General features: G+C 44.8%; 1 protein-coding gene across 3 annotated transcripts in view; it reads left to right on the top strand.

Annotated features, from left to right (window-relative positions):
• The window catches only part of ATAD2B (ATPase family AAA domain containing 2B), a 790,780-nt gene that overhangs the window by 559,644 nt on the left and 204,780 nt on the right, over nucleotides 1-26,356 (top strand). For 2 of the 3 annotated variants that reach the window (XM_085610606.1, XM_085610607.1), the window contains exons 23-24: nucleotides 5,934-6,056; nucleotides 8,285-8,419. In XM_085610606.1, coding sequence (XP_085466732.1) covers nucleotides 5,934-6,056; nucleotides 8,285-8,419 — 258 coding nt within the window. The remainder of the gene's footprint in view (nucleotides 1-5,933; nucleotides 6,057-8,284; nucleotides 8,420-26,356) is intronic. The other variant, XM_085610608.1, reaches the window with a different exon arrangement.

Raw genomic sequence — 26,356 nt, forward strand, 5'->3', positions numbered from 1 at the left:
CTGCTAAATCCATGAGGGCATTACAACTACCTTCTAATAGAGGCTCCTTTCATCGCTCCTTTTATAGGGCTGGCTCAAAGACAACTGCATCAGACAACACCTGCTCGGCTCATATAAGCCCCAATCAATCTTCCTCATCCAGAGGATATTTTCGGGGAGGATACAGAGGAAATAACAATGGAGGTAGAGGTAACTCCACCTACATTTCCCCTACCACCAAACAGTGACTTCCCTCCACTACCCCTGATCATTCCACTCCTGTCGGGGGACGTCTCACTGTTCCTACCTGTCTGGAATACCATTACAACAGACAAGTGGGTAAGGCAAATGATCCAATATGGTTATTGCCTGGAACTTACCTCCACTCCACCAAACATTCCTCCCAAACGTCGTGCGATGTCCTCGGAACATCTCATCCTCCTAAAGCAAGAAGTTCTCTCCCTGTTACAAAAACATGCAAAAGAACCAGTCCCCTTAGCTCATCAGGGCACATCTGATCATTTCCACATGGTCACTCTGCAAAAGGTGTTCCCATTGATTCAGCAAGGTAACTTTCTTTCCACTTTGGATTTAAAGGACGCCTACTTGCACATTCCAATTCACCCCGCTCACAGGAAATATGTCGGGTTCGTGGTGGACGGTCAACACTACCAGTTCAAAGTCCTCCCATTCGGGGTAACCACAGCACCCAGAATTTTCACCAAGTGTCTAGCAGTAGTAGCTGCTCATTTAAGAAGACAACACATTCACGTGTTTCCTTATCTGGACGATTGGCTCATAAAAGCTATATCACAACAAAGTTGTGTTCAGCACACCCACAAAACAATTCACTTGCTTCACCACTTGGGATTCACAGTAAACCTCACCAAATCCCACCTCTAACCGTCCAACACATAAGTATATCTAGGAGGTACAAAAAACTCTTGCAAAGCTCTAGCAGATCCAAACCCAGTCAGGATGCGCAACATACAAGCTCGAATATCACAATTTTAACCTCAACACTCATTACCAGCTCGAGTGTTCATGTAATTAATTGGAATGATGGTCTTTTGCATTATAACCGTCCCTTATGCAAGACTCCTAATGTGTCCTCTACAGGAATGCTTGGCACGTTAGTGGAACCAGGCTCAAGGTCAATTGATAGATCCAGTGTTGGTAGACAGCCGCACCCATCGCTCTCTGCAATGGTGGAACACACAAAACCTTTCCGAAAGGTGGCCGTTCCTCGACCCAGTTCCACAGATAGTGCTAACAGCAGGCGCATCGCTCACCGGATGGGGAGCTCATCTACAAAGTCATACCATTCAGGGCCTGTGAACTCCACAACAAAAACAGTTCCACATAAACCACCTGGAACTTCTGGCAATTTTTCTAGCATTAAAAGCCTTTCAAGCCCATCTACTACACAAAACTGTCCTAGTCCGTACAGACAACATGACAGCAATGTAAAATATACAAAAACAAGGAGGGACACACTCCCTACAGCTCTTGCGTCTAGCTCAAAGCATATGGAAATTGGCCATTCTTCAAAAGATATATCTCCATGCTGAACACCTTCCAGGAATAGACAATCAGATTGCAGAGCTGCTCATTCGTCAGTGACAACAGATCCACGAATGGGAGTTAGATCCTCAAGTTCTCCTTCCATTCTTTCAAATGTGGGGCTACCCAGAAATAGATCTGTATGCCACACACCAGAACGCAAAAATGCCCAAACTTCGCGTCCAGGTATCCACACCCATTGTCCAAAGGCAATGCGCTATGGATGAACTGGTCAGGAACATTTGCTTACGCTTTTCCGCCTCTCCCACTCATTCCATGAGTGGTTCGGAAGCTCCAACAGCATTCACTCAAAATGATCCTGGTTGCTCCCACATGGGCTCGACAACCGTGGTTCCCAACCCTGTTAGAACTATCTCTAGTTCCTCATCAAAAGCTACACCTCTCTCACCCAAGCTTTTCACTGAGAACCATAGAGAGATAAGACATCCAGATCCTAATCAACTCTCTCTTGCTATCTGGCACCTGAAATCTTAAAGTTTGGCTACCTCAATCTTCCGCCAGACTGTATGAACGTCATTAAAGAAGCTAGACGTCCTACCTCAAGAGCATTCTATGCAGAAAGTGGAAACTATTTGTAATTTTACTGTACAAACAATCCAATCAATCCACTAGATGCTTCCATTCAAAACATAATTTGCTATCTCTTACACCTCCAACGCTGTAACTTAGCATACACATCTATACGATTGCATCTCGCTGCAATAGCTGCTTATCTACAAAACAGACAACACTTGTCTTTGTTTTGCATGCCCGCTATCAAAGCATTCATGGAAGGACTCAAAAGAATCATTCCCCCTAGAGTTCCACCCTCTCCAGTTTGGAACCTTAATATTGTCCTTACAAGACTTATGGGTCCAACGTTTGAACCTATGCACAAATGGGAGCTACAGTTCCTAACTTGGAAAGTAGCTTTCCTTATAGCCATCTCATCTCTTAGAAGAGTTGATGAGCTCCAGGCACTAACCATATAAGAACCATTTTACAAATTCACCATAACAAAGTGGTTTTTAGGACTGATCCAAAATGTTTATCGAAAGTTGTTTCTGCCTTTCACCTCAATCAGTCTGTTGAACTACCAGTGTTTTTCCCTCAACCAGACTCAGTCGCAGAACGTGCTCTTCACACACTAGATGTCAAAAGAGCAATACTCTATTACATTGAAAGGACTAAATCTTTTAGGAAAACCAAACAACTTAGTTGCTTTTTCACCACCGCATAAAGGCAATCCGATTTCAAAAACTGGTATTGCAAGATGGATAATTAAATGCATCCAAATATGCTACATTAAAGGCAAACGCACATTAACTATTCCCCCTAGAGCGCATTTCACACGCATACTAGGGGCTTGTATGGCATTCTTAGGGAATATGCCCTTAGATGACATCTGTAAGGCTGCAACTTGGTCTACACCTCCACAAAACACTACTGTGTTGATGTGCATGCAAAGCAACAAGCTAGTGTGGGCCAGGCTGTCATAAAAACACTTTTTCGAACTACTGCAGCAGAAATAGGTCAGCCACCGCTGGGAAAATAACTGCTGCCTCGAACGGAAAATGCTACTTGCCCAGTATGCATCTGTTCTTGGCATATAGAGCTGTAGATTCATATGCACCCACCGGCCTCCTCAGGCACCTTTATCTGCTGCAGTATTATCTTACTTAGATACAACACACATGGACATTTCTTTCTATTCTTACTAACTCCATCACCCTTTATGGCGAAAACAATCTGGGGATGTAGTCGATGCCCATGCGCACTATCATCGTAAGGAAGAGTCACCTACCTTGTGACTATAAACACACCAGATGGCGATCTATGCTAACGTATATGAATCTACAGCTCTACATGCCAAGAACGGATGCATACTGGGTAAGTAGCATTTTCCTTCTGATGTGCGCACCGTTTGGTACGCTGCACAACTGCCCTCTACGGCTGCTCACCATCAAAACAGCCTTCTTAGTGGCAATAACATCTGCCAGGAGGGTGAGCGAACTGCAGGCACTGTCATCACAGCCTCATTACCTGACCATCTTTCCGGATAAAGTAGTGCTTTGCATAAGGGCATCTTTTCTCCCTAAGGTGGTGACATCCTTTCACGTGGGACAGTCAGTTACTCTTCCCACCTTCTATGCACCACCGCACCCTTCCAAGGAAGAGGAGCGTCTCCATCGTCTGGGCCCAAAAAGATAATTGTCGTTCTACCTCAATTGAACAAAAGAGTAACGGATGGATTACCAACTCTTTATAGGGTATGTGGGTGCAAAGAAAAGGCATGCTGTCCAAAAGAGGACTATATCTCATTGGGTTATCCTCTGTATCAAAATTTGCTACGCCTTAGCGAAGAAAGATCCCCCCAGAAGGGCTTAGGGCCCATTCCACCTGGACAAAGGCGGCTACTGCGTCTCTCCAGCTTAGTGCCCCTGTTTCTGATATCTTCCAGACAGCCAAGTGGGCATCGCTGCACATGTTCGCCAGACACTACTGCCTGGATTTCCAGGTTCACTCAGAAGGCCTGTTTGGTCGCTCTGATTTGCAGGATTTTCTGGTCTAAACCTTTCCCCAGTCCCTCCTCCGGAGATGGTATTGCTTGGGTAACTGTTCAAAGGTAAGGAATCTGCAGCTAGGTGGACAATTTACTTGCCTTCGGTAACGCCTTATCTGGTAGAGACATGATCTAGCCGCCGATTCCTTACCGAACCCACCCTTTCTCCCTGCACTGCAGAATTGTTTTTAATGTCAGGGATGTTCCCCTTCAGGGCCCTTGCTGGTCATTTTTTAACACACCATGGTCAGTCATTTCATGGCTTCACACTTCTGATGTGGAAAGTTGTGAAAAGTACTGACGTTAGTGCGCCGGAGTGGCGGTTATATTGATGACGCGGACGTCACCGCGACGTCACACAGTCGACCTACACCACCTACTGGCGCACAGGGGTACTGCTAAGAAATTTCTGGATCCAGTCTGACACCTGGAAGTTCAAAGGTAAGGAAGGAAGTTATTAGTGAAGGTAAGTAACTTGTCCTTCAGCCTTTTTATTGTTTGCCTGATCAACCCTCTCTCTTAAAATCATCAGTATTTGGAAAGGTCTGATGCATATGTTCCTTCCAAAGCTGTTCGTCATTCCTGAGTGGTTGCCAAATCCAGTCATAATGTTCCTTATATGCATGCCATTGAAGTCCATGCACAGTTGCTTATTCTGGCATCTGGCAAATAGGACCTTCTTCTTTATTACCATCACTTCTGCTCACTGTTTGAGGGAATATCAGGTGCGTTGTATGCAATCTCCATAAGCAACTTTCTTCCTGGACATATTGATGTTGAGGATTCAGATTGACTTCCTGCATCCTTCCATGTCAGTAAATCAATTACCCTGCTGTCATTTTTTGCTCCCACACCCCCTGACAGAGGAGGAGAGTCTTTATCGGCTTGACCCTAAGTGAGCTTTAAGTTTCTACACAGACCATACGAAAGACCATTGTGTAGATGATCAGTCCTTTGTGGGGTTCACTGGGACCAGGAAAGGCAAGGTGGTGCAAAAGAGGACTTTGTCGAGGTAGATAGTTATCTGCAATAAAATATGCAACACACTAGTTAAGAGGGAACCCCGTAGAAGGCCTGGGGGCTCATTCCACCAGGACCAAGGCTGATACGACAGTGATGCTGATTCTGGACATCTGCCGAACTGTAACTTTGTGTGTCACCACACATGTTCATGAACCACTACTATCTTGACAGTGAGGTTCAATAGGAGGGCCAGTTTGCCCACTGTGTCTTGCAAGACTTCTAATCTGACTCCATTACTCAGACCCATCCACCTTTGGGACGTTTTGCTGTGGTATGTATCCTTAAGGGGACAAATCAATGGTCAGAAGTATCACACATTACTTACCTTTAGTGACCCTCTTTCTGGTGGATAATCCATCTACCTGCAGATTCCTCACTGCCCTACGAAAAAATCAGTTCTGCGGAGTGAACTTCTGAACTTGAAAATAAGGTTCTAAGTTAGATTTTGGCACACAGTCACCTGCTACTGGTTTGAAGTGCTCTGCGTCGGTTGGCGTGGAAGGTGAAAGATTAAGAAAGAAAGATTAAGAAACTGATGTCAGCACTTACAAGTGACTCCACTCTGTCACTTCTGTGGCAATATGAAGTCACCACAATAATATGGTGCCTCCTACTGGTGCACAGGGAGCATTGGTGAAAGAATATCTAGTTCCAGTCTACCACCTCAGAATATTATAAAGATGAGCAATCTGCGGTAAGTAACTTGTACATTAGGTTGCAAGATGTTTTAAATCTTTGCTATCTTTTGAACAGTACCAATCTGAACAGAATTATTTAAACAAACATTGTTTACTTTTTTGTTTAGATAAGATAATAAGACATCGAGCATGTACGTTGAAGGACACTGCACATGCTATTGTTGCTTCAGAACTGGATCTAGAATTTAACAAATGCTGTGAAGAAATTAAAGAATCTAGAATAAAGAGAGGTAAGTTACATAAATGGTTATATTTGAAGGGCAGCACTTTATTTTTTAATAGAATATGGGCAGAATATATGGATTAGGTTGCCTGAACTCAAAACATTTCAAGCATTAAAGAGACTCAGGAAGACTTTAAGCTCCTTCCTAAGGGCTACATTTAGAGTTTGGCAAATGTGATGAAGCACCATGTCTGCCAACCCCTGCGACGGCCCACTCATTTAAAGACAGGCGGACCTCAAGTTTTCCATCAAGGGATCCCCCGTTGGCTCCGTCGACAGAAAACGTCCCCCTGCGGGCCCAGTAGAGTTCACTTCAATCGATTTAGTCCAAAACTAATTATGTTAATTATGCTGTTTAGGTTATATCTTGAACAAGCCCAAAAAGCCAATGGCTAACTTGTTTGGTACCTTTACAGGCAATACAAGTGGTGAATTTGTTTTGAAATGTTTAACATTTGAAAAACGTTTTGTACAGTGTTCAAACTTAAGATCGATATCTCTATCCATGTAAGGCCCTACTGGTAAATGAGGTACAAAGGTGTCTATCATGTGCAATATTATTGGCTTCCTACCTTATAGTTACAGGTGATATCAACTGGTCTCCCATAATTAAGTATACGCTCTTGAGCATCTTTCCAGTAAGACCTGAGTGAAGCATGTACATGTTTATCTGTTGTTCTACCCTCCAGATTAAAAGTAATCATTTTTCAACACTGAATCTTTCTCTAAAGCTTCTTGACGGTTTTTATATTGAATGAAGTATGGGTGTATCCTAAATCACTAGATGCAACAAAGCACTCATATTCTTCCTCCACATCATCACTCTCCACTGTGGAAAATGAATGTGATCAAAAATCAGATTTCACATTTGTTGAGTCAGAAATATGTTCAACAATATGATATTCAAGCAGTTTAGCATCCAATCTATTGATCCTAGCAGTAATTGTATTCTTAGCTCTCCCACAAAGAATGTTGACAAGTAGAGGGTGAGCTGTACGATTAACAAACTGTTTTACCCCAAATAGAAGTGTGGAATGTGTTGACTGCTCAAGGTACATACCAATAACTCTTTTATACCAATAAATCTTTTATACCAATAACTCTTTTCTATAACCAAACATAGTTTCTAAAATTGCTTCAATATAGAAGCAAAACTATTTGTAATTGCTTTATGCATCCAATTGGCTGAGAACAGTGCCCAATATTTTATAAGACGTTATAAAATGTAAGATTTAATCTGAGGTCATTGCAAAAGATTGGTAATGCAGGGGTTCATGAAATGGTACGTTTAACCTACTCTTTAATGTCTCCCTCAATAGCACAGCCTTGCTGGAAATCCTGTCAATACCCTTAGTGTAAAGTTTGCTAATCTTAGAAATGGTTTGAGTTCATCCTTATGTGCTGGGGATAATTGACTAAATCAACAAAATTAAGAAGGGATAAATACCTGTAGTAGAATATGGTGCCCTTCATTGACTAAATTGGATAAGGGAAAACGCCTCTCCTATGAATATGGTTCTGTAAATAATCAATGTCCTCTTTCAAAAACTCACACTTTTATTAGATAAGTGTGGTTCCAATACCATTCAGGATGGAAAGAATTCTCTCAAGAGTCCGTTCAGGAGCATGCTTGTCAAAACCCCAAATTAAATAATTGTCCTGAAATGCAATAATGCTAGGAATATCTTTGAATAATTTAGATGCTAGTCTTTCAAAAGTTGATGTTGCAGAGTCTAGACAAGGGACATACAGATTAATTGAAACAAGCTATCAAAGGGTATAGAATATGTAAGATCACATTCTTTAGTGAGTTGAATCTGTTTATAAGCTTTCATGTCGGGCATAGAAAATGTAGTGGCATTAGTCAGCTTATTTACCAAGCCTTCAGCATACTGGTCTGGCCCATGTCACTGAGAATGGCCATGATTTTGTGAATATGTGGATTAATGCATTTGCAGAGTTTCTGAAGTTCAAAGGCTGTGCCACCATTTATATCTTGGAAAAGGCTGTGTTTTTAAAGTTCAGACAAAGTGAGGAAATATGCCATTTGCATAAAATAGTGTCGTGGATAAACTAATAAAAACGATCCCTGTATTTGTGAATTGCTGTGAAATTTCAAGGCGGAATATTGGGGTTGATCCTTTGGAAGCCCTTGTAGATTTTAATATTATGGATTCAATGGTTCAATTTGTTTACTTCATGTTGGTGAAATGGTCATTGTTTGTTTGTGGGCAGGTTTACCATTATCATCGGAACTAATAAGACCACATGGTTCAACCACACACAAGGCTGATATCCTAACTGAAGAATCTTCTCAGAACAAACATGGAAATATGGAGGCAGGGAAAAACTCTGCAAGTAAATTTATGTGTAAGTGCATCTGCTTCACATTTGATCGTTTCTTGGTAATTTGCATGCACATACCGCTCATATTAATCAAATGTATTGGTTGGGGGAATTAGAAAGCATAAGAATAGACCCAAATGGCAGTGAAGTGCTGCAGGTAGCACCAGGATATATACCTAATGAGCAAGGACTTATGCAGTGATCACTCAGGACAATACATCAGTTTTTATTTATATGAATTTCCACAGCCTAACTTTCACCAACAGGTATATTAGCACTAATCTTATAGTTGAAAGGTGGCAAAAAGGTGGAAAATCATAAACCAGTGATGCATGAAACTGTCTTTAATGTTATTTAGGAAATAATTAGGATTTCTAAGCTTTCCTGGAACAAAGACTTTCGTTGATGCTTCATATCTTTGTTGGTAACGAAAATTCCAGTGTTTTTTGAGCTGCTATGTAAAAGCAGTACCACCAACAGTCCTGTTTAAAATGAGGTACTATCCTGTGAAGTGTAAGCATGGACTATAATATCACTCTTGGTTGATAGACCTGAAATTTCCGAGCCAGAGCAAATGGCAGAATGTTAACTGTTAATTAGGCAAAGTGATTTAAAAATGTGTTCCTTTACTGGTAGCCAGCAGAGCGAGGAGAGCGCAGTGGAAATTGAATCAGTCTTTTTAAGATGAAGAGCAATGCTCTCCTCAGAGTTTTAGACTAAGTGCAATTTTCTTGTTGCCTTATCATGGAGTTCCACATATAATGCATATCTGAAAGAGACTATCAGTTATAGATTCCTTAGAATTACCCCAGGTGTCATACTGTATCCGGATGGTTTTTATTCAACAGTACCCCTGCGTGTTGGTAAGTGGCGCCGGTCGACTCCGAGTCAGTCGTTGGCGTTGTGGTCGCCAAGATGACGTTGTGGTGCCTGCTTAGACACCGCCCCGGTGCGCTGACGTCAGTTCTTTCTTTTTCCGGCACAGATCCGGAGAGAGTTTGCTTCTTAGTCATTTTTTGACTAAACTTTTTTCGACTTTTGTCGCAGTCTTTTTCGAGTTTTCGACTCCTGGCGTGTGAGGGATGTCTCATCAACAAACCGGATTCAAGCCCTGGGACTCTTGTTACAAACTGATGTCCATGACAGATCCGCACCGCGTGTGACTGATGCCTAGAGCAGAGCCAGGACCCAAAGTCGTGCTCTGACTGTCGGGCCATGAATCCTAAGTCTTTTTTGGGAGCAGTGCTGAAAACTTTTGAAGGCCCGGCAGTTTACTTCACTTCGTTCCCAGTCTCGCTCGAGGGGAAGGTCTTGAGACCTGTCGCAGAGCCATCACACCTCGTCTTTGCACTCCTCGGGTAGTTGAAGCACAAGAAGAAGGCAAAGAAGCACCACCGCTCTTCGCCTTCACCCCGTCAGTTGGCTGACCAGACGCGGGATCTGGAGCTTCGTCGCTCTAAGGCTTCATCTCCAGTGCCTGACTCAGGGAGGACTCTGCGCTCCCCCCCGCCCCCGTTTCTGAGAAACCGGAGCGTCCCCTGCCCAGCTTCGTACACTCAACTAAACCCTCCGTGTGGGCAGCCCGACTACGCAGGTGCGCTTTTGGGTCCTGGGGAGCCGGTTAGGGCCCCTGGGCCTCCGTTGCCGGCGGCTGCAGGCTTCCCATGAATCCAGGCCTGGATCCAGATCGACGCCGGTCGACCTTACTCGACCTTCCCCAGCGCCGGCCTTGCCCCCGGCCGACGCAGTCCCCATCCTCAACCCCTAGATGGACCCGGATCGACGTCGGCTGACATCAAAGCCGAAGGGTACTTTTGTTCCCTTGTTCATCCTAGGTATTCGCTATCGCCCTGAAGGTGGGGATGAGGACTGGGAGGGGTTGCTGGACCCTTTAACAGACCAGCTGGAAGAACCAGACTGGAGAGAGGAATTGGGGGATGTCCGTGGTCTGGATACCTCCCCAGACCTTGGCATGCTTTCTCTCTCTACCATGGCTACGGAGGAGGAAGCGTCCTATGCAGTGGTGGTGCATGGGGCAGCTGAGGCTTTGGGCCTGGTGCTCCCTACAGTGGCAGTCATTACTAACCTCCTGACGGTGGTACTTCACCCTCGGCAACTTCCTCTGAACTCCTCTTGCCCTTTAATGAGGCCCTCACGGACGTCCTTGTGGGCATTTGGTCAATGCCCAGCATAGGGACTCCTGTGGAATGGACGATTTCACGCCGCCACCCCGGCTCCAGGCGATCCCATTTTCCTCACCCAACACCCTTCCCCCAAGAGCTTGGTGGTCCAAGCCTCTTCATCCAAGGGCGCATTCCCTTCTGCATCCCCGGATAGGGAATCCCAGAAGTTGGACCATTTTGAGAAGCATATGTTCTCGTCATCCAGCTTGAAGCTGGGGTCTGTGAATACCGCATGTCTTTTGGGGCGCTATACGTATACAGTCTGGGATACAGTTGCGCAAGTGCTGCCTCAGTGCCTGGAGGAGGCCCGGGCCATTCTCTCCCAGGCAGTTGCGGATGGGGGAGACGCAGCAGAATTCACAATCCGCTGTGGACTGGATATCACTGACTCTCTGGGCAGAATGATTGCTACGTCGGTAGCCCTTCGACGCTGCGCCTGGTTGAGGACATCTGGTTTTTCGTGGGATGTTCAGTCAACCCTTCTGGACATGCCCTTGAGGGCCGTCGCCTTTTTGGTGACAAGGTAGACTCTGCACTGGAGCGCTTTAAGGATTCTCTGGCTACGGCCAGATCCTTGGGCCTCGCTGTGTCCTCCCGTCCACCACAGTCTGCCTTTCGTGGCTACGGAAGGGGCACCCCACTATGTCTGATCCAGTCCAGCCACCGGCCTACGCAAGCTGCCCAGCCCCTGCGTGGCCGCGGATGTGGGACCCAGCGACCCAGGTGGGTGGGCCAGTCCACCCGTAACCCCCCTGCAGCAGCCTCCAAACCCTCAGAGTCTGACATTTGAGGTCCATCAATAGCCAGTGGGTGGCAGGGTTCGCTATAACCTCCCCCACTGGCAATCTATCACGTCAGACAGGTAGGTTTTGCAGATAGTCTTGAGGGGCCACTCCCTCCCCTTCGAGACTATCCCTCCTTCCATGCCACCGTCTTTCGATCGTATGTCAAAGGATCATTTGCCACTTCTCTGCCAGGAAGTCTTAGCTCTCTTGGCCAAGGGAGTTATTGAGAGGTTTCTTGCACCAGAAGTAGGTCGCGGTTGCTATTCCCGCTACTTTCTGGTGCCCAAGAAGACCAAGGGCCTGCGTCCTTTCCTAGACCTCCTCATGGCCCTCAACCGCTTCCTCCGGAAGGAGAAGTTCAAAATGCTAACATAGGCTCAGGTCCTCTCTGCCCTCAACCCTGGAGACTGGATGGTGGTGTTTGATTTGCAGGACGCTTATTTTCACATCCCCCTCCTGCAAGCCCACTGATGTTACCGGATTTCAGTGAGAGTTACCCTGAGGTTGCAGGGCCTCATGGCCTCCTGCATCGTGCTGGTGGCATATGCGGGCTCTGCAGTAGGACCTGAAGTTCCAGTGGGCGCAGCATCAAGGGAATCTTTCCAACTACGTCCAGATCTTGGAGGGAGCTGCACAACAACTGCATTGGTGGTTGACGAACCAGGATTGGGTCAGAGGCAGATCCCTCTGCCTTCTCCAACCTGAACTCACAGTGGTGACCGATGCACCACTCCTGGGATGGGGCGGACACTTGGGAGAGGTGGAGATCAGAGGAGTCTGGTCTCCGGCAGAGTCCGGGCTCCATATCAACCTGTTGGAGCTCTGAGCGATTCACTCGGCACTGAATGCATTCCTTCCCTCCCTCAAGGGAAAGGCAGTGCAGGTGTTCACAGACAACACCACTGCCATGTGGTACTGCAACAAACAGAGCGAGGTGGGGTCATGGACCCTTTGTCAAGAGGCCCTTCGCCCCTGGACATGCCTGGAACATCAGGGCATGACCCTGGTGGTGCAACACCTGCCAGGTTCTCTGAACACCAGGGTGTAGGAACTCTGCAGTCGGTATCTGGTGGATCACGAATGGCATCTTCACTCAGAGGTGGTGCAAGGTCTCTTTCAGCAATGGGGAGATCCTTGATTAGATCTGTTCGCCAGGCTGGAGGAGACTGTTAAATTCCAAGTTGTAGGACAGCTGATTATAAACTGCACACACCAACAACTTCGACTGATAGGGGAGTTCTTATATTAGCTTATAATTCTCCAGTACTTCAGAATTCAGAGAGGGTTTGTTCAAAATAGAAATGTGTGCCAGCTTCCACTCATTGGTTGTAATACCAGTCTTTAGAGCTACAGTAGCGATACCTTGGGTATGGTTAACTACCAGAATGCGACTACACAAGCCGGTATTATTTATTTGGCAAAATTTGATATAATGAGATAGATGTCACTCTCAAAGTAGTCAGCAAATGCATTCGATCTCCCCATGGTCAGAGGAATCTGTAGCTCTTTATTAACGGAAAAGGTAGCTCTAGAAATGTTGGGAGCTATAAATAAGATTGTTAGCGTAATAAGCTGCCTAGTTATTTTTAGTTGCAGCTTTATTATTATGGTTATAGTTTTACCATTCACATTTAGCCTCGAAAGAATATTAAGTCTCCTGAGCTGCTCAACTGCACGGAGACTCTCATTTTGGCTAATTCCTCAAAGCATAAATATTAGGGTGAGATCTATTTGATATCTCATTTGAAAAAGGACTGATTCATTTCAAATTGAAGGTAAGTGATTATTGTACTCATAGGCTCATTCAGTGACAGAGATAACTTTTTGAAGTGTTCCTTTATCTATTGCTATCTTGTTCCAGTGGCATGGTTTCTGGGCATTTAAGGTAAAACTGTTACACAAGGGAAGAACGTTGGAATGCCTAAAAACGATAGCACAATGACCATGGGATAGCTGGTGCACCCGCTGCGCCGGCCATTGTCCTCAATTAGACTGCTAGTAAAGATGGATGACAGGAACGGCAACCCCTGAGTTTACACTAAGTTAAAATCATGCTTTGTCTATTACCCTTCTTGGGAATCCAAAAACCCCAAAATTCTTAAAATATCACATGCAGCTAAAACCAAACTCTTGCTAACACTCAATTAAGGACTAATTAAGGGCAATTTTGAAATGCTCAAAAAAGATTATGGAAATGCAAGCAGTAGAACTAGCAAGACACTAGTTACCTATTTTAGCCGGCTTTCAGGTAAAAGGTTCATGTGTACATCTAAAAGGTAAGTGTGTACGAATAAAGAAGGAAAGCAGCATCACAGCAGCTGGCGCAGGGAGGGAAATATTGCAGTTTAGGATCATAAAAAGCTTGTGGACAGGTGGATATTTGCCATTTGAATTGTACCCCTGAAGGAGTAAGTCTGAGCTACAAACGCTCCATGGTTTGTCCATGACCTGAGAAACTCTGTGGACTTACAATTGTGATAAAAGTAGTTCTGCAAGTCCTCCGATATAAAATGATGAAAAGCAAGGTATTGATTTTTTTTTCTCTGAAGTACTGATCTTCGGTAAGAAAACCTCTGCATGGGACAACAGCTGGTGGCCTGCAGAACTCGGACCCACTCCAACCGACCACACATGCAACCTCAGCATACTCCTCAACAGCCAACTGACCCTGAAACAGCAAGTTAACGCAGTTGCAGCCTCCTGCTTACACACACTTTGCATGCTCCACAGAATTTTCAGATGGATTCCAACCAACACTAGAAAGGCTGTCCCAGAGGCCCTCGTAACCAGCCGTCTCGACCACGGCAACACCCTCTATGCCGACATCTCCACCCATCTGCTCAGAAGAATACAGACCATACAGAATGCTGCAGCCAGACTCATCCTGGACCGCCCCGAACAAATCCACATCACCCTTCACCTGAGAGACGTCCACTGGCTCCCCATTCAGAAAAGATGTCAGATCAGGTTCCTCATGCACTCCTAGAAAGCCCTCCACGACCTAAGACCTGCCTACCTTAACCATCGACTGAACTTCCACCAACCTGCTAGACACCTGCACTCCTCTTCACTCGCCATTGTACACACCCGTCGCAGCATCAGTCATTCGTTCTCTTACATCGCTGCCAAGACCTAGCACGAACCTTCCCATCAAGCACTGTACAGCTTCCTTGCTGGAAGACTTGAATGAGTTTCAAGACCTGGCTCTTCGATGGAGACACAGCGCCCAGATATCCATAGGGGTGACCGTGCCGCACTCTACAAATGCTGATTGGCTGATTGATTAATCGATTAATCGATTTGAGAATAAATTAAAATGCTTGTAAGCCTCTTTTTTAGAGTCTTGAAGTGCCACAGCCACCCATGACCATTTTAATAAATCAACATTGTAATTAAAGCAAGCAAAATTAGAAATCTGCATATTACAATCCAAATTCTTACCTCTCTTTGTCTTAACACAGTAAGGATTTATAGAGTCTGAACAATCTGACAGCAGTCAAGTAAACAGTAAGGCAAAATTCAATATATCTGTCTCAGAACTTCATAAATATTTAATGAGAAATTGACGCCTCTCATAAACTGCTAGCCTACGTAAATTGTTAATGGTAACCAAACCAATGCCATTTGGACACATGGTCTTGAGCAGCTTGTTAGACACAACTAGGTTCTGTGATTTATGTTGGGAGTCTTTTTCATCAGTCTTTGTTGAATAATTGTTTTTTTTACAACTTGTCAATTATCTCTATGTTCTAAAATAAAGTAGAAGAAATAATCTGCCAATGGGCACAACGTACCTGGCTGGTGGACGCTCCGCTGCGCACTCTGCATAGCCCGGGGGTCAGGAGGCGCTGTGATTTTCTTCTTTGCCGCCAGAGACCTTGCTGGACGCCGCGTTGGGGACTACAGCCCCCAGAATCCCTAGCGGCACTTCCGGCTTCCGCTTCCCTGCGCGCCCGGAGGCGCTTAAAGCTGTGAGGCTCCCTCGGTGGAGCGGGGGCACAACGGGCAGCATACCTGGCTGGTGGACGCTCCGCTGCGCACTCTGCATAGCCCGGGGGTCAGGAGGCGCTGTGATTTTCTTCTTTGCCGCCAGAGACCTTGCTGGACGCCGCGTTGGGGACTACAGCCCCCAGAATCCCTAGCGGCACTTCCGGCTTCCGCTTCCCTGCGCGCCCGGAGGCGCTTAAAGCTGTGAGACTCCCTCTGCGTCGCGGGACGCACGCGGGCGGCGCCGGGCTAAGCCCGGGCAAAGGGCGGGCCCTCTGTGGCCCTCAGAGGCCAGAAGAGACTGGACTGGGCCAGGTTTCTGTGCATTTTGACGAATGGTGTTGATCGCGCAGTGACTATTGTTGCCATTTGATATTTCCATTTGTTTTTTAATCTGATTGTCCTGTTTGTGAGTGCGTAGGCAGACACTAGGATTTCTGGGCAGAAGCTTAACCTATAAGCGAACGGAATGGTTAAATCAAAAACTGATAAAGCGATGGCGGCTCCAGCTACCCTAGATAATTTCCTGGTCAGGAAAGTAACACAGATTAATAATGATAGACGTGTATCCTTGGGGAAAGGCACCGTGATTGAAGATACATTATTAGAAAATGATTCTTTAAGCCAGCCCCAAGACCCTGAGATCAACCCGAGTGGTGTTATCTCTACGGCCCTCCCAGTTTTCATTCCTGTAGAGGTGGAGGTCCATTCTGCTTCTCGGGTGTCGTCAAGTTCTGATGCTGATGTACTAAATGAGACCCAACCTGAGATTAGGCATACGAGATCATGTAGAACACGGTCTCAAAGGGAGAACGGGAAACATAATAATTGTAAGCCAAAAAAGAAGGTCGGTAAGCCAAATACTGGTACTGTTATACCAAACCCTTTTGTATTCGCGGCCACCAATGGTGCTGGTAATGGAGCTAATCTAAACTCGGATATGATTGCCTCACTTTTAAAAAACTTAGAAGCTTCTTTTACTGTCAAAATGGAGGAGCTTATTAAACCATTAACCACTAAGATTGATGATTTAGCTAAGGAAGTGATAAGGCTGGGTGACCTGTTATTGTCTCGGGAGATTGCTCAGCCTAGTGGAATTGATTACTCTGGGGGGAAAAGGAGAGATACTGCTGTTCCTAATGATATACAGAATAAGGGGAGGGGAGAATCTGCTGATACAGTTATCCCAGGACCTGTAACTTCTACCCAGCCGGATATTCCTGTGGAAACTGTTTTGCAGCAACAATTATCCATAACTCCCCACAGCATTAGAGCCTCTAGTGTGGCGAGACACAATGGTCATCTTAATCTACCACCAGACTGTGCTCCTTTTGTAGTAGTACTGACCAATGTGCCCTCTTGTGGCACCCACCCTGCATCTCCCTATGATGAATCCTTTATCTCTCTGAAAAATAAGACAGTGTCCTGGCTTAACAAAAATTGTGGATTTCCGATTTCCTATTTTGACGAGATATTAACAGTAAGGCGTGTAAATTGGGTAGGGCCGTCCAAAAAGTCTGGTTCAGGGGACTGTATAGTCGTAAATTTTAAACACCCCCAGCATGTAGCAACCGTACTTCTGAGAGCTTCTGCACTGGTTTATAACACAAATAGTATCTGTGTACGCCCCTTGGGTTATTTTTATGCACATCTGTGCAAACCACGACTGCAACAGAATTTAACCAGGCGGGGACGTGAACCTTTTACTCCCGTGCAAGAGACCCATCTTCTGCATAATATTACTAATTCCTGTGGTGTAGGTGGACCGATTGGCGTGTCTAATAGGAGTGTTAGTGCTGGACACTATCAATATGGGCCGAATCTTCACACACAGAATAGGTTCGAAGTATTATCTGGTCTTGAACTGTGCGATTGACGGGGGGCACCTGCAGCTCAGGACATCGGGGCTTCAGGTGAACCTACTAATCCAGATAATTTGGTAGGTAAATTGTCAGGATGTCTTGCTGTCTCTTGGAACATTGCGGGTCTTGCTGCCAAAATGTCTGATGTAAACTGGGTGATCTATATCAAACAATTCTCGATTATTTGTTTACAAGAAACCTGGGAATTGGGATGTGAACTCTTTTTGGAAGGGTATAGGGCTTTCTTTGTGCCAGCCTTGCCATCTGTGCGGGGTAGGCCCAAGGGGGGCCTTGTAATTTTTGTATCTATATTAATTCCCTGTGAAGTACAAAGAATTGTAGCACAGCATACAGGTGTAATGGGTGTAACCTTAAGTGGAGGTAATGTCTGTGTCGGGCTGGTGAACTTTTACAATGCTGTTCATGATAGTGGTGGCAGGAATCATATTTATTTTTTAAATTCCTTTGTTTCAAATTTTATGGAAAATGTGGGCCATAACCTCCTGATTATGGGGGATTTTAATTTGCATCCTTGTATAGACCCATTGCATAAATGTTTACCAGAAATGGTGTGTGATCGGGCAGACTGTCTCCACATGGAGCACACAAAGGAGGGTGAACTATGTAATGACTTTTTGAATGACCATGACCTCTCTTTGGCCATGTCTTTAAAAGACCCGCTATTTCGCTTTGATACCCCTACTTTTAAAGGGCATGGAAGGGGTACCTTTATAGACCATATACTGGTCTCGCAGACGATGCAAACTTTTGTGGATTCTTTTACCATTGACTTTAGTGAATTCAGTGACCATAATCCTCTTATAATTGGTCTAAACTGCCCATGGTCCAAAAAAGGTATTACGAGTATCAGGCAAGGTAGTTTGGTTACAACTGATGGTAAGAGGCGCTTAAAATGGTCTATGGTCTCTGAGGATGTCCTCTATAAGAATATCACTGTAGGTTGCGCCGAGGACATCAAAGTTTGTATGAATGGGGGAGGTGAACCCAAGCTGGTTCTAGAAGCGTACCAAAACATTACGGAAAGGGTATCAGCATTTCTATCGGTCCCATATAAACCCCGACTTAACTTAGGCCCGAGATGGTTCAGTCATGACTGTACTCTAGCTGCCCGTAATTTGAGGGTAGCCTTGGCAGCAACCCCGAGGAACAGGGAGGCCGTAAAACTATGTAGAAAGGAATATAAGGCTACTATTGCTGCCCGTAAAGAGTTTTTGAGGAAAGAGGCCTGGGAGGAATTGCTTGATCCCTCTACTTTGAATAACAGCACTAAATTTTGGGGTCTGGTAAAGAAACCTTTTTTGACTGGGGACTCGGGAGATGGACTGGTTTGTTGTATAACAAAGGAGGAATGGGAGAGTCATTTTAAAAGTTTATATTATTCAGAGGCAGATGCAACTATGGTTGCTGTCCCCTCTGATAGGGACAGTACTGCCATCATTTTTGATATAAATGAGGTTCTGGTTGCTATAAAGGGTCTTACTGCCAACAAAGCCCCTGGCCCTGATGGAATACCACCTGATCTTTATGAATCTGATCCGGACTTTTGGGCTCCCATTCTGACTGCTGTTTTTAATGCAGCAGCCACATTGGGCTGCCCGGAGACTTGGGGTCTCTCAACAATAGCTCCGGTCTTTAAGAAAGGAGACAGGGGTAGTGCTTTGTGTTATCGCCCAATCTCGTTAATTGATTCAATGGTGAAGATAATGGGGAGAGTTATACTCCAACGCCTAACAAGCTGGACGAACGAAAACAATATTTTGTCGACCTCTCAATATGGTTTTTGTGAAGGGCGTTCAACTATAACTCAATGTCTTAATTTGTTTCTTATATTGAATAAATATACTGTTGTGTATAAAGGAACAATTCACCTTGCCTTCATGGATCTGTCCTCTGCCTTCGACTGTGTTAACAGGGGGAGGCTGTGGCAGACCATGAAGGATAAGGGTATTGATAAGGGGATTGTGGAGTTCCTTGCGGACCTGCACAATGACACAAGAGCTAACGTGAGGTTTTCATCGACCGGGGAAACTACAGGGAGTTTTAGTATCAATAAAGGAGTACGTCAGGGGTGTATTTTGGCCCCTTTTCTTTTTAACTTTTATATAAATGACCTTGAGGCTGTCTTACAAGAGGTAAAATCAGACTGCCCTAGAGTTGGTCTGAGGGGTATCCCTCTACTTTTATATGCTGACGATGCGGTCTTAATTTCAAGAACAGAAGTTGGTCTCCAGGCACTATTGAATGTTTTTAATAATTTCATGTGTGATAGGGACCTTAAGGTCAACAACTCAAAATCCTATATTATGCATGTTGGCCGACAACCGAAGAAGAAGTTCAATTTTAAATTGAATGATGTCTCGATCCCTACCACCCAAACATTCACCTATTTAGGTATCTTATTTGATACCAAACTTAATTGGGCTCCTCACTTGGCCAAGAAAAAGGGGGAAATGACTAGAGTCAATGCCTCCATCTTCAATACTGCGTCTAAACTGGGGAATAAACCAAATGTGGCTATGATGAAATTATACAACTCTAAATCCATAGCCACTGCTGTATACGGTAGTGAGATATGGGGTTACATAAATGGCGAACAATTACAAATAGTTGAAAATAAATTTTTAAAACGCCTGTTATGTGTCCCATGTAGTACCTCGAACTTAATTGCACATGAAGAACTTGGCTGCCAGTATTTATCCGACATTGTCGGTTTAAAACCTCTGTTATGCTGGGTAAAACTATGGTTAAGTGATGAAATCCCTTTAACACATTTGATAGTGGAAGACCTTATATCACTTGATCATGCCATGTGTGTACCTTGGCTTAAATACCTGAAGTCCCAATTTTTGAAACTTGGTTGCCTGAATCTGTTTGATAAACCGAGGGATATAGTCAAGGGTGATGTAGCAGCAATTAAAAACGTTTTCTCTATGAAATGTATTGCCCTAAGAGATGAAGTTGAGCTCTTAAAACCTAATGTTAGAAAGTATATTATGCTGAGTACTTGCAACTCTATGGAAAAGTATCTAACATGCCCCTTCACCTCACATGAGAAATTTTTGCTGACCCGATTCAGGTTTAACATTTTCCATCTTCTCTTATTTAGACCCACGGCAGATATTTTTAAGAAACCTGTAGCTCCCTGTGGCTGCGACGGGAAGTCTCCACAGGATATGCTACATTTTATGTTTTTATGTACATTTTATGAATATCCCCGTAGGAGATACCTTGTTCCCCTTTTAAAGAAATTAAATTTTAAACAAATTAGACCTGCCTTTATGTACTTACAGCTGCTGCACCCGGATAGTGTCCTCCAGGTGTTAGAATTTTTAAAATTGACACTAAGATTTAGAAAATGTTTAGATGAGTAAATGTAACTTCCTCTGAACTATTAGTCGCCCATTGCACTAATGCACTTTTTTTCCTGTACTGTTTTGCCTTTGCACTCTTTTATGGAATTTATGTATTGTATGTCTGTGTGATCGATTTTGTCATTAATGTGATGTTTTTTAATATGAACTGTTTATTGATGTGTACTTTTATGGATTGAAAAATATCCGAAATAAAGTCATCTATCTAATCTGACAATGGTGTTAGTGCATTGAAATGCATTTATAAAAAAAACAGCTTTTAAATGTTTTTCAAATAATATGGTCTTGCAAAAATGTAAATTTTATTAATTGAGACTACTTGATCAGTCTCTGTATTATTTCACATTATTACTGGGTCTTTACACAAAACAGTTAGATTTTTTGCCAAAAATTATATTTTATGATTTTCAAAAACATGAATTTGACATCATGGATAAACGTTTTAATATATTCCAAATGTTTTCTTAATCTCCATTATATTAACCTTTCAAAGTACACATTTTGGTCACTAGATAATGCAGGGAAAGAAGACATCCGCAATACTCAGTACCGTAAGAGTCTGTGCTAATGACTACAGATTGCACTTACAATCATATTTAATATATACATATTAATATCTGGGTAATGGCTGTGTTATGCACTCTATTCTGTTACTCATGAACCATCCAATTCTAATTATTCAAGTTGTGTAATATATTTCTCCAGCCTGTCTATAATACATTGGCTAATGCAGAGTTATTTTTTACTTTCTTTGTTATGTGCTTTGATTAGAATAATAAGAATGTCTAAATAATTTGTTTCGCTCACCAATTCTTTTCATTCCTCCTCAAACCTATTCTCTGGGCTGCCTCCACTCAAAGGTTTACATTGCAGCAGAGACTGGTACCGTAAACTGAAACCTGCACCTAACTGGTATTGCCATGTGGTAAAAGCTGAGGTTTTAGAAGCTCTTGGAATCCCTGCCAAAGAATGAGGGCATTTATGCTCTGGTAAAAGCAATAGATCTTCCATCAAAGGCCGAGTTGGCTATTAAGAACCTTCATTAGATAGGTTGAAGAGGAGGGATCACAAAGGTAGTCCAAGGTTTGCCATCAACTCACAAAAAAGGCTGTAGTGTGATAACTGCCTTCCAACAAACGCTAGGAGCCCGCTGGAAGAAAATGTATCTGGGTTATGTCATGGTAGGCTGCCATTTGCACAGGTGGCTCTGGTGCAACACTTACACTTCTTTGCTATCTCAGTAACAAGTCAGATGAGCAGAAATTGCTAATGTCCTTGGACCTTATTTATACTGATGTTGGAACCATGTATTCCAGTTTGTCCATTCACCAGCATCAAAAATCATAATCAAGTACTCAACCCTTTTACTACAGTGGTATTTGTGCACCTCTGTGCAACGCATTTTTCAAATAAATTGTTTTTAGGTTGTTTAAATACAATTACTACTTTGGTATGTTCAGCCATACTCTCTGCTTTTTTCTTGCATATTCAGGGCTGTCTAATGGTGCACACCTCACATACATATCTCTTTGCAGCCTCAAAGTATAATGAGAAGGTTTCATTGTTTACACACATTTTCTCAGTATTATATTGAATTTCTCAAATAGAAAAACCTATATCTTGGAACACCAGCCAGGGAAATGTTGCCCTGAAATAAGGGGTCCAGCAACACCATATCTACGTGGGTTTCCCCATGGAATGGAATGTGCACAATCAAATATTAGTAACAAGGATCACAAAATTGTGGCAGAATCACTGTTTCTGGTGCACTCTTCATTTCATAATAGATCTCAAATTTGGAATTCTACAGAAGGTTTGAAACTATACATTTTCTAATTTAGTGCAACCTAGAGCATCTAGTGATGCAAGCAAGATCTCTCAATCCCTAATTAGCTGGCTGGTAGAACATACTGAAGAATACATTTGTCAAATTTTTAGTATGCAGTTAATTTGGGGAAAAATGGAATGAAACTTAAAGCGAGATCCTGATTTAGGGTATCCATCATTGGGTATAGGTACCACTCCTGGGCTGTATGGAAACACAAATTAACATATATTTTTAACATCTACACATCCATAGGTTTCTATTGCTTGGTGCCCGACCTCCCTTGCCCTGAATAGCTGGCTGGGAGATTGCCCTGAACTTGATGTCTGTCAGATTTGAACTTTCCCCCCCCCAAAACATGGTAATGCCGTGCCTTCTGAACAGGTCCCTGCCAAGGATTACCACCCACCTTTATTCCTGTGGATCTTTTGATGGTAGAGGTACCAGAAGTGCATGGATTTTCATTGGGTTTTTCAAAAACTGGTCATTCCTTTCTGCCTGCTGCATGCAGAAAGATATCCCTACCAACGATTGACCCCCATTTATGTTCAACCTGTTTAACTGAATGTTGGGGTACAACACATACCTGCGTTATCATTGTGTTTAGGCAGGGATCAATGCTCTAGACTAGACTCCAGGGAATAATTTTGGTGGGGCAGTTTTCATAGGGGATTGACCCGCACCCTAAGAAACCAACCAAACGTAGAATTTTCTGAAAAGTAGAGAGCCAGTGACCTCCACGGTGATATAGCTTAAATAAATTATAGCACATCTGATTACCCAGAATGTCCTACAGATGTCAAGGTTTGGTAAATAAAATCCAATTTCTGAGGAGTACTTCTAACTGCAGATTCTTCACCTTAGAATACTCCCTAGGCGTCAAACGGGATGTAATGTAATGATCCATTTATAGAGCACAACTGTCACTCCGAGGAGCATCATGGCGCTAAACGGAAACCAGGGATAGGGACTTGGAATCCTGGTTGACTGCTGGTGGTTTTTATAGGGACCTCACATCAGAGTTTTGCAGAGAGAATCAGATGCGCTGAAAATCCAGGTTTTCAGAACTTTCCTGAACTGGGACTCGAAAGTAAACTGGAGAAGCTGTGGAGGGAGTTTGTTCCATGCCTTTGAGCCCAGCACTTTGAGTGACTTTCCTCCCTTTGTTGCCAGTCTAAAATCCGGTATTTTTAGCAGATTGGCCTTTGATGATCTTAAACTTCGGGAAGGAACGTATCGTTTAAAAGGTGTGTGAAGGTATTGAGGGCCTGAGCAGTGGAAGGCCCTAAAGGTGATGAGGAGGACCTTGAAAAGAACGCGTTTGTGAATTAGCAGCCAATGAAGTGTGTTTAGAGCCGCTGATGCAGATGATTTCCTGGGCCACCTCAGTACTAGTCGTGCTGCAGCATGCTGGACCATTTGTAGCCTATGCAGGACTGACTTATTGGTACCTGCATAAAGGCTTATTACAGTAATCTAGCCTTGATGTAATAAGGGCTACGGCCACTGTTTGCCTTGCTGAAAAGGGGATCAGATCAAAGAATCTTTTTAAAGTTTTAATAATATGGAAGCAGGCTCCAGCAACTGCCAGCGACTGCTGTTTAAATGACAGAGTAGTGTCAAATTTGATTCCCAAATTCCTAACCACATTTACTGTATTTGGAGGAGGGGTGATATTTGCTGGCCACCAACATTTGGGTGAGAAAAGGTGGTCTAGGCCTAGAGGTAGAATTTCAGTTTTCTCAGAATCGCACTTAAGATCTGGAAAATGTTTCTGTAGCAATGCTCTCTTGTACTACTAGATAGCGGTGTGCGGTTTTGCGTTGACTCCGTAGTGGCCTTGAAGTGACTGAGCATATAAGCGTCAACCCTGCACTTTGATGTCCGTTTCTTTCTTTTCCGCAGCTTCTGAGACAGATCTAGAGCTTCACTCCTAATTTTGTCAGTCATCCAGCAACTGTTCAAATCCAGTGTGCTATGCAACAATGTCCCCTCCTAAGACTAGAGATGTCAAACCACACAGCTAATGTAGAAAACAAATGTCAGGCACTAACCCGCACAGGCTGGCTCTCTGGTGCTGAGGCTTAGGACACAACTCAAAGTAGTGTGACAAGTGGGCCCTCATTCACCTTAAGACGATCCGGCACAGAGAAGCGAAACTGTACTTTATCGAGCATAAGTAGTAGTCAGAGGCCACGCATATGTTCTGCTCCAAGTCGATGGCGTGGACTCACTCCTGCATTCCGAGGCAGCTCATGCAAGAGGTCAGATTTGTGGTCCTCTGGTAAGTCAAAATCATGTTCAAGTTAAGGGCACAAGAAAGTGAAGCAGAACTCAACCCCATCCCGTGATTCTGGTAGAGACTTCTAGCCACAGATTCCTCACCTTTTGAATATTCCCCAGGTGTCGGACGAGATCTGGAAACTTTTCAGCAGTACAACTGCGCGTCGATAGGTGGCTCTGCACTGATGCTGTTCAGCTCCAGAAATGACCTATGGAGCCTATATCTGCGCCGCTCCTGTATGCTGACGTCAGTACCTTTCTTTCTGCGCCATCAGATGCGGATCTGGAGATACCTCTTTTGATCAAAAAATTGCCTTAGTAGGGAAGGGACGTCTTCTCTCAAAACAGGTTGTTACTGCACATCCATCCATAAATTGTGTAAGGCAAATCTGAAAGTGACACGTTAGTGACTGATTCTTTACCTTAGAATATCCCCAGGCGTCAGACTGGATCCGGAAAGTTTTCTGTAGCAGTACCCTTGCGCGTTAGTAGGTGGCGTCATGCGGCTTCACGTCCGTCACTGGCATCGTAAGCGCCGAGATGACATCACGGAGACTACTTAGGCGCCACCCATGCGCGCTGACGTATGTTCTTTCTTTTTCCGCACTAGCAAGCGCAGATCCGGAGATAGCACGTACCTTAGTCACTTTTTGACTACTCTTTTGAGATTTTTTGTCTCCCCCTTTTTTGTCCTGGTGCACCTAGGGATGCCTGGCTTTAAGTCTTGTGGGGCCTGCCATCGCAACATGTCGGTGGCGGATCCCCATGATGTTTGCCTCTACTGCCTGGAGACCGACCATTACTCCGGTCCTGCAGGGACTGTTGAGCCATGGCCCCGAAGGCCTTGAGGGAGCGACGCCGGAAGCTGCTGGAGGTCCAGCACTCGTCCCATCGCCGCTCCAGGTCCAGGGACCGTTACCGAGACAGCTCGCGGAGCCGCAGTCATCGCTCCTTGGGCTCCAAGTCTTCGCCCTCTGATTCCGGTAAGCGACGTCATAAAAAGAAGTCGAAGAAGCGTGTTCGCTCTCCGACGTCCCCCCGTCGGTCCTCGGATGTGGACAAGGGGGGCAGGGGTTCTGCCCCTGCGCCTGCCTTGGAGCCTGGGAGTCCCGCGGCCTACCCGCCTTACCCGGGTCCGTCGGCGACTCAAGAACGGGTGCAAGAGTTTCTTGCTACCATGGACCGCCTTTTTAGGCCTCGGGCTCCCGCCGGCGCGCCTTAGGGCCCAGCGGTCCCGTTTCCAGATCCTATTGGCCCGTTGGCGCCGCCAGCGGATCCAGCTTCGGCGCCACAGGGTCCTACGCCGTTGGCTCTGGCCCCGGCGCCACGAGGTCCGGCGCTGGCGGCTCCGGCTGCAGTGGGTGCCGTTCGTTCCACCCTTGCCCCGGTTCCAGGACCATTTTGTTCCTACCTGGGATCCACATTGGGAGACGGCGCCGGCCGGCGCCGTTCACAGCGCTGTTTCTGACGCCGTATGTCCCTTCTCCGGCTCCGCCACAGCGACCGATGCCTTCGGCAACGGAGGTGGAGGATGACTGGGAGGGGTCCGAGGACCCTCTTGCCCATCGATGTGACCCCGAGCAGGACTGGGTGGACGCCGGCGAACTCTAGGTCTCTTCTGACCCGGGGTTTGCCTCTCTTCCC

Source organism: Triturus cristatus, chromosome 6, assembly GCF_964204655.1.
Source record: "Triturus cristatus chromosome 6, aTriCri1.1, whole genome shotgun sequence".
Taxonomy (NCBI): Eukaryota; Metazoa; Chordata; class Amphibia; order Caudata; family Salamandridae; genus Triturus; species Triturus cristatus.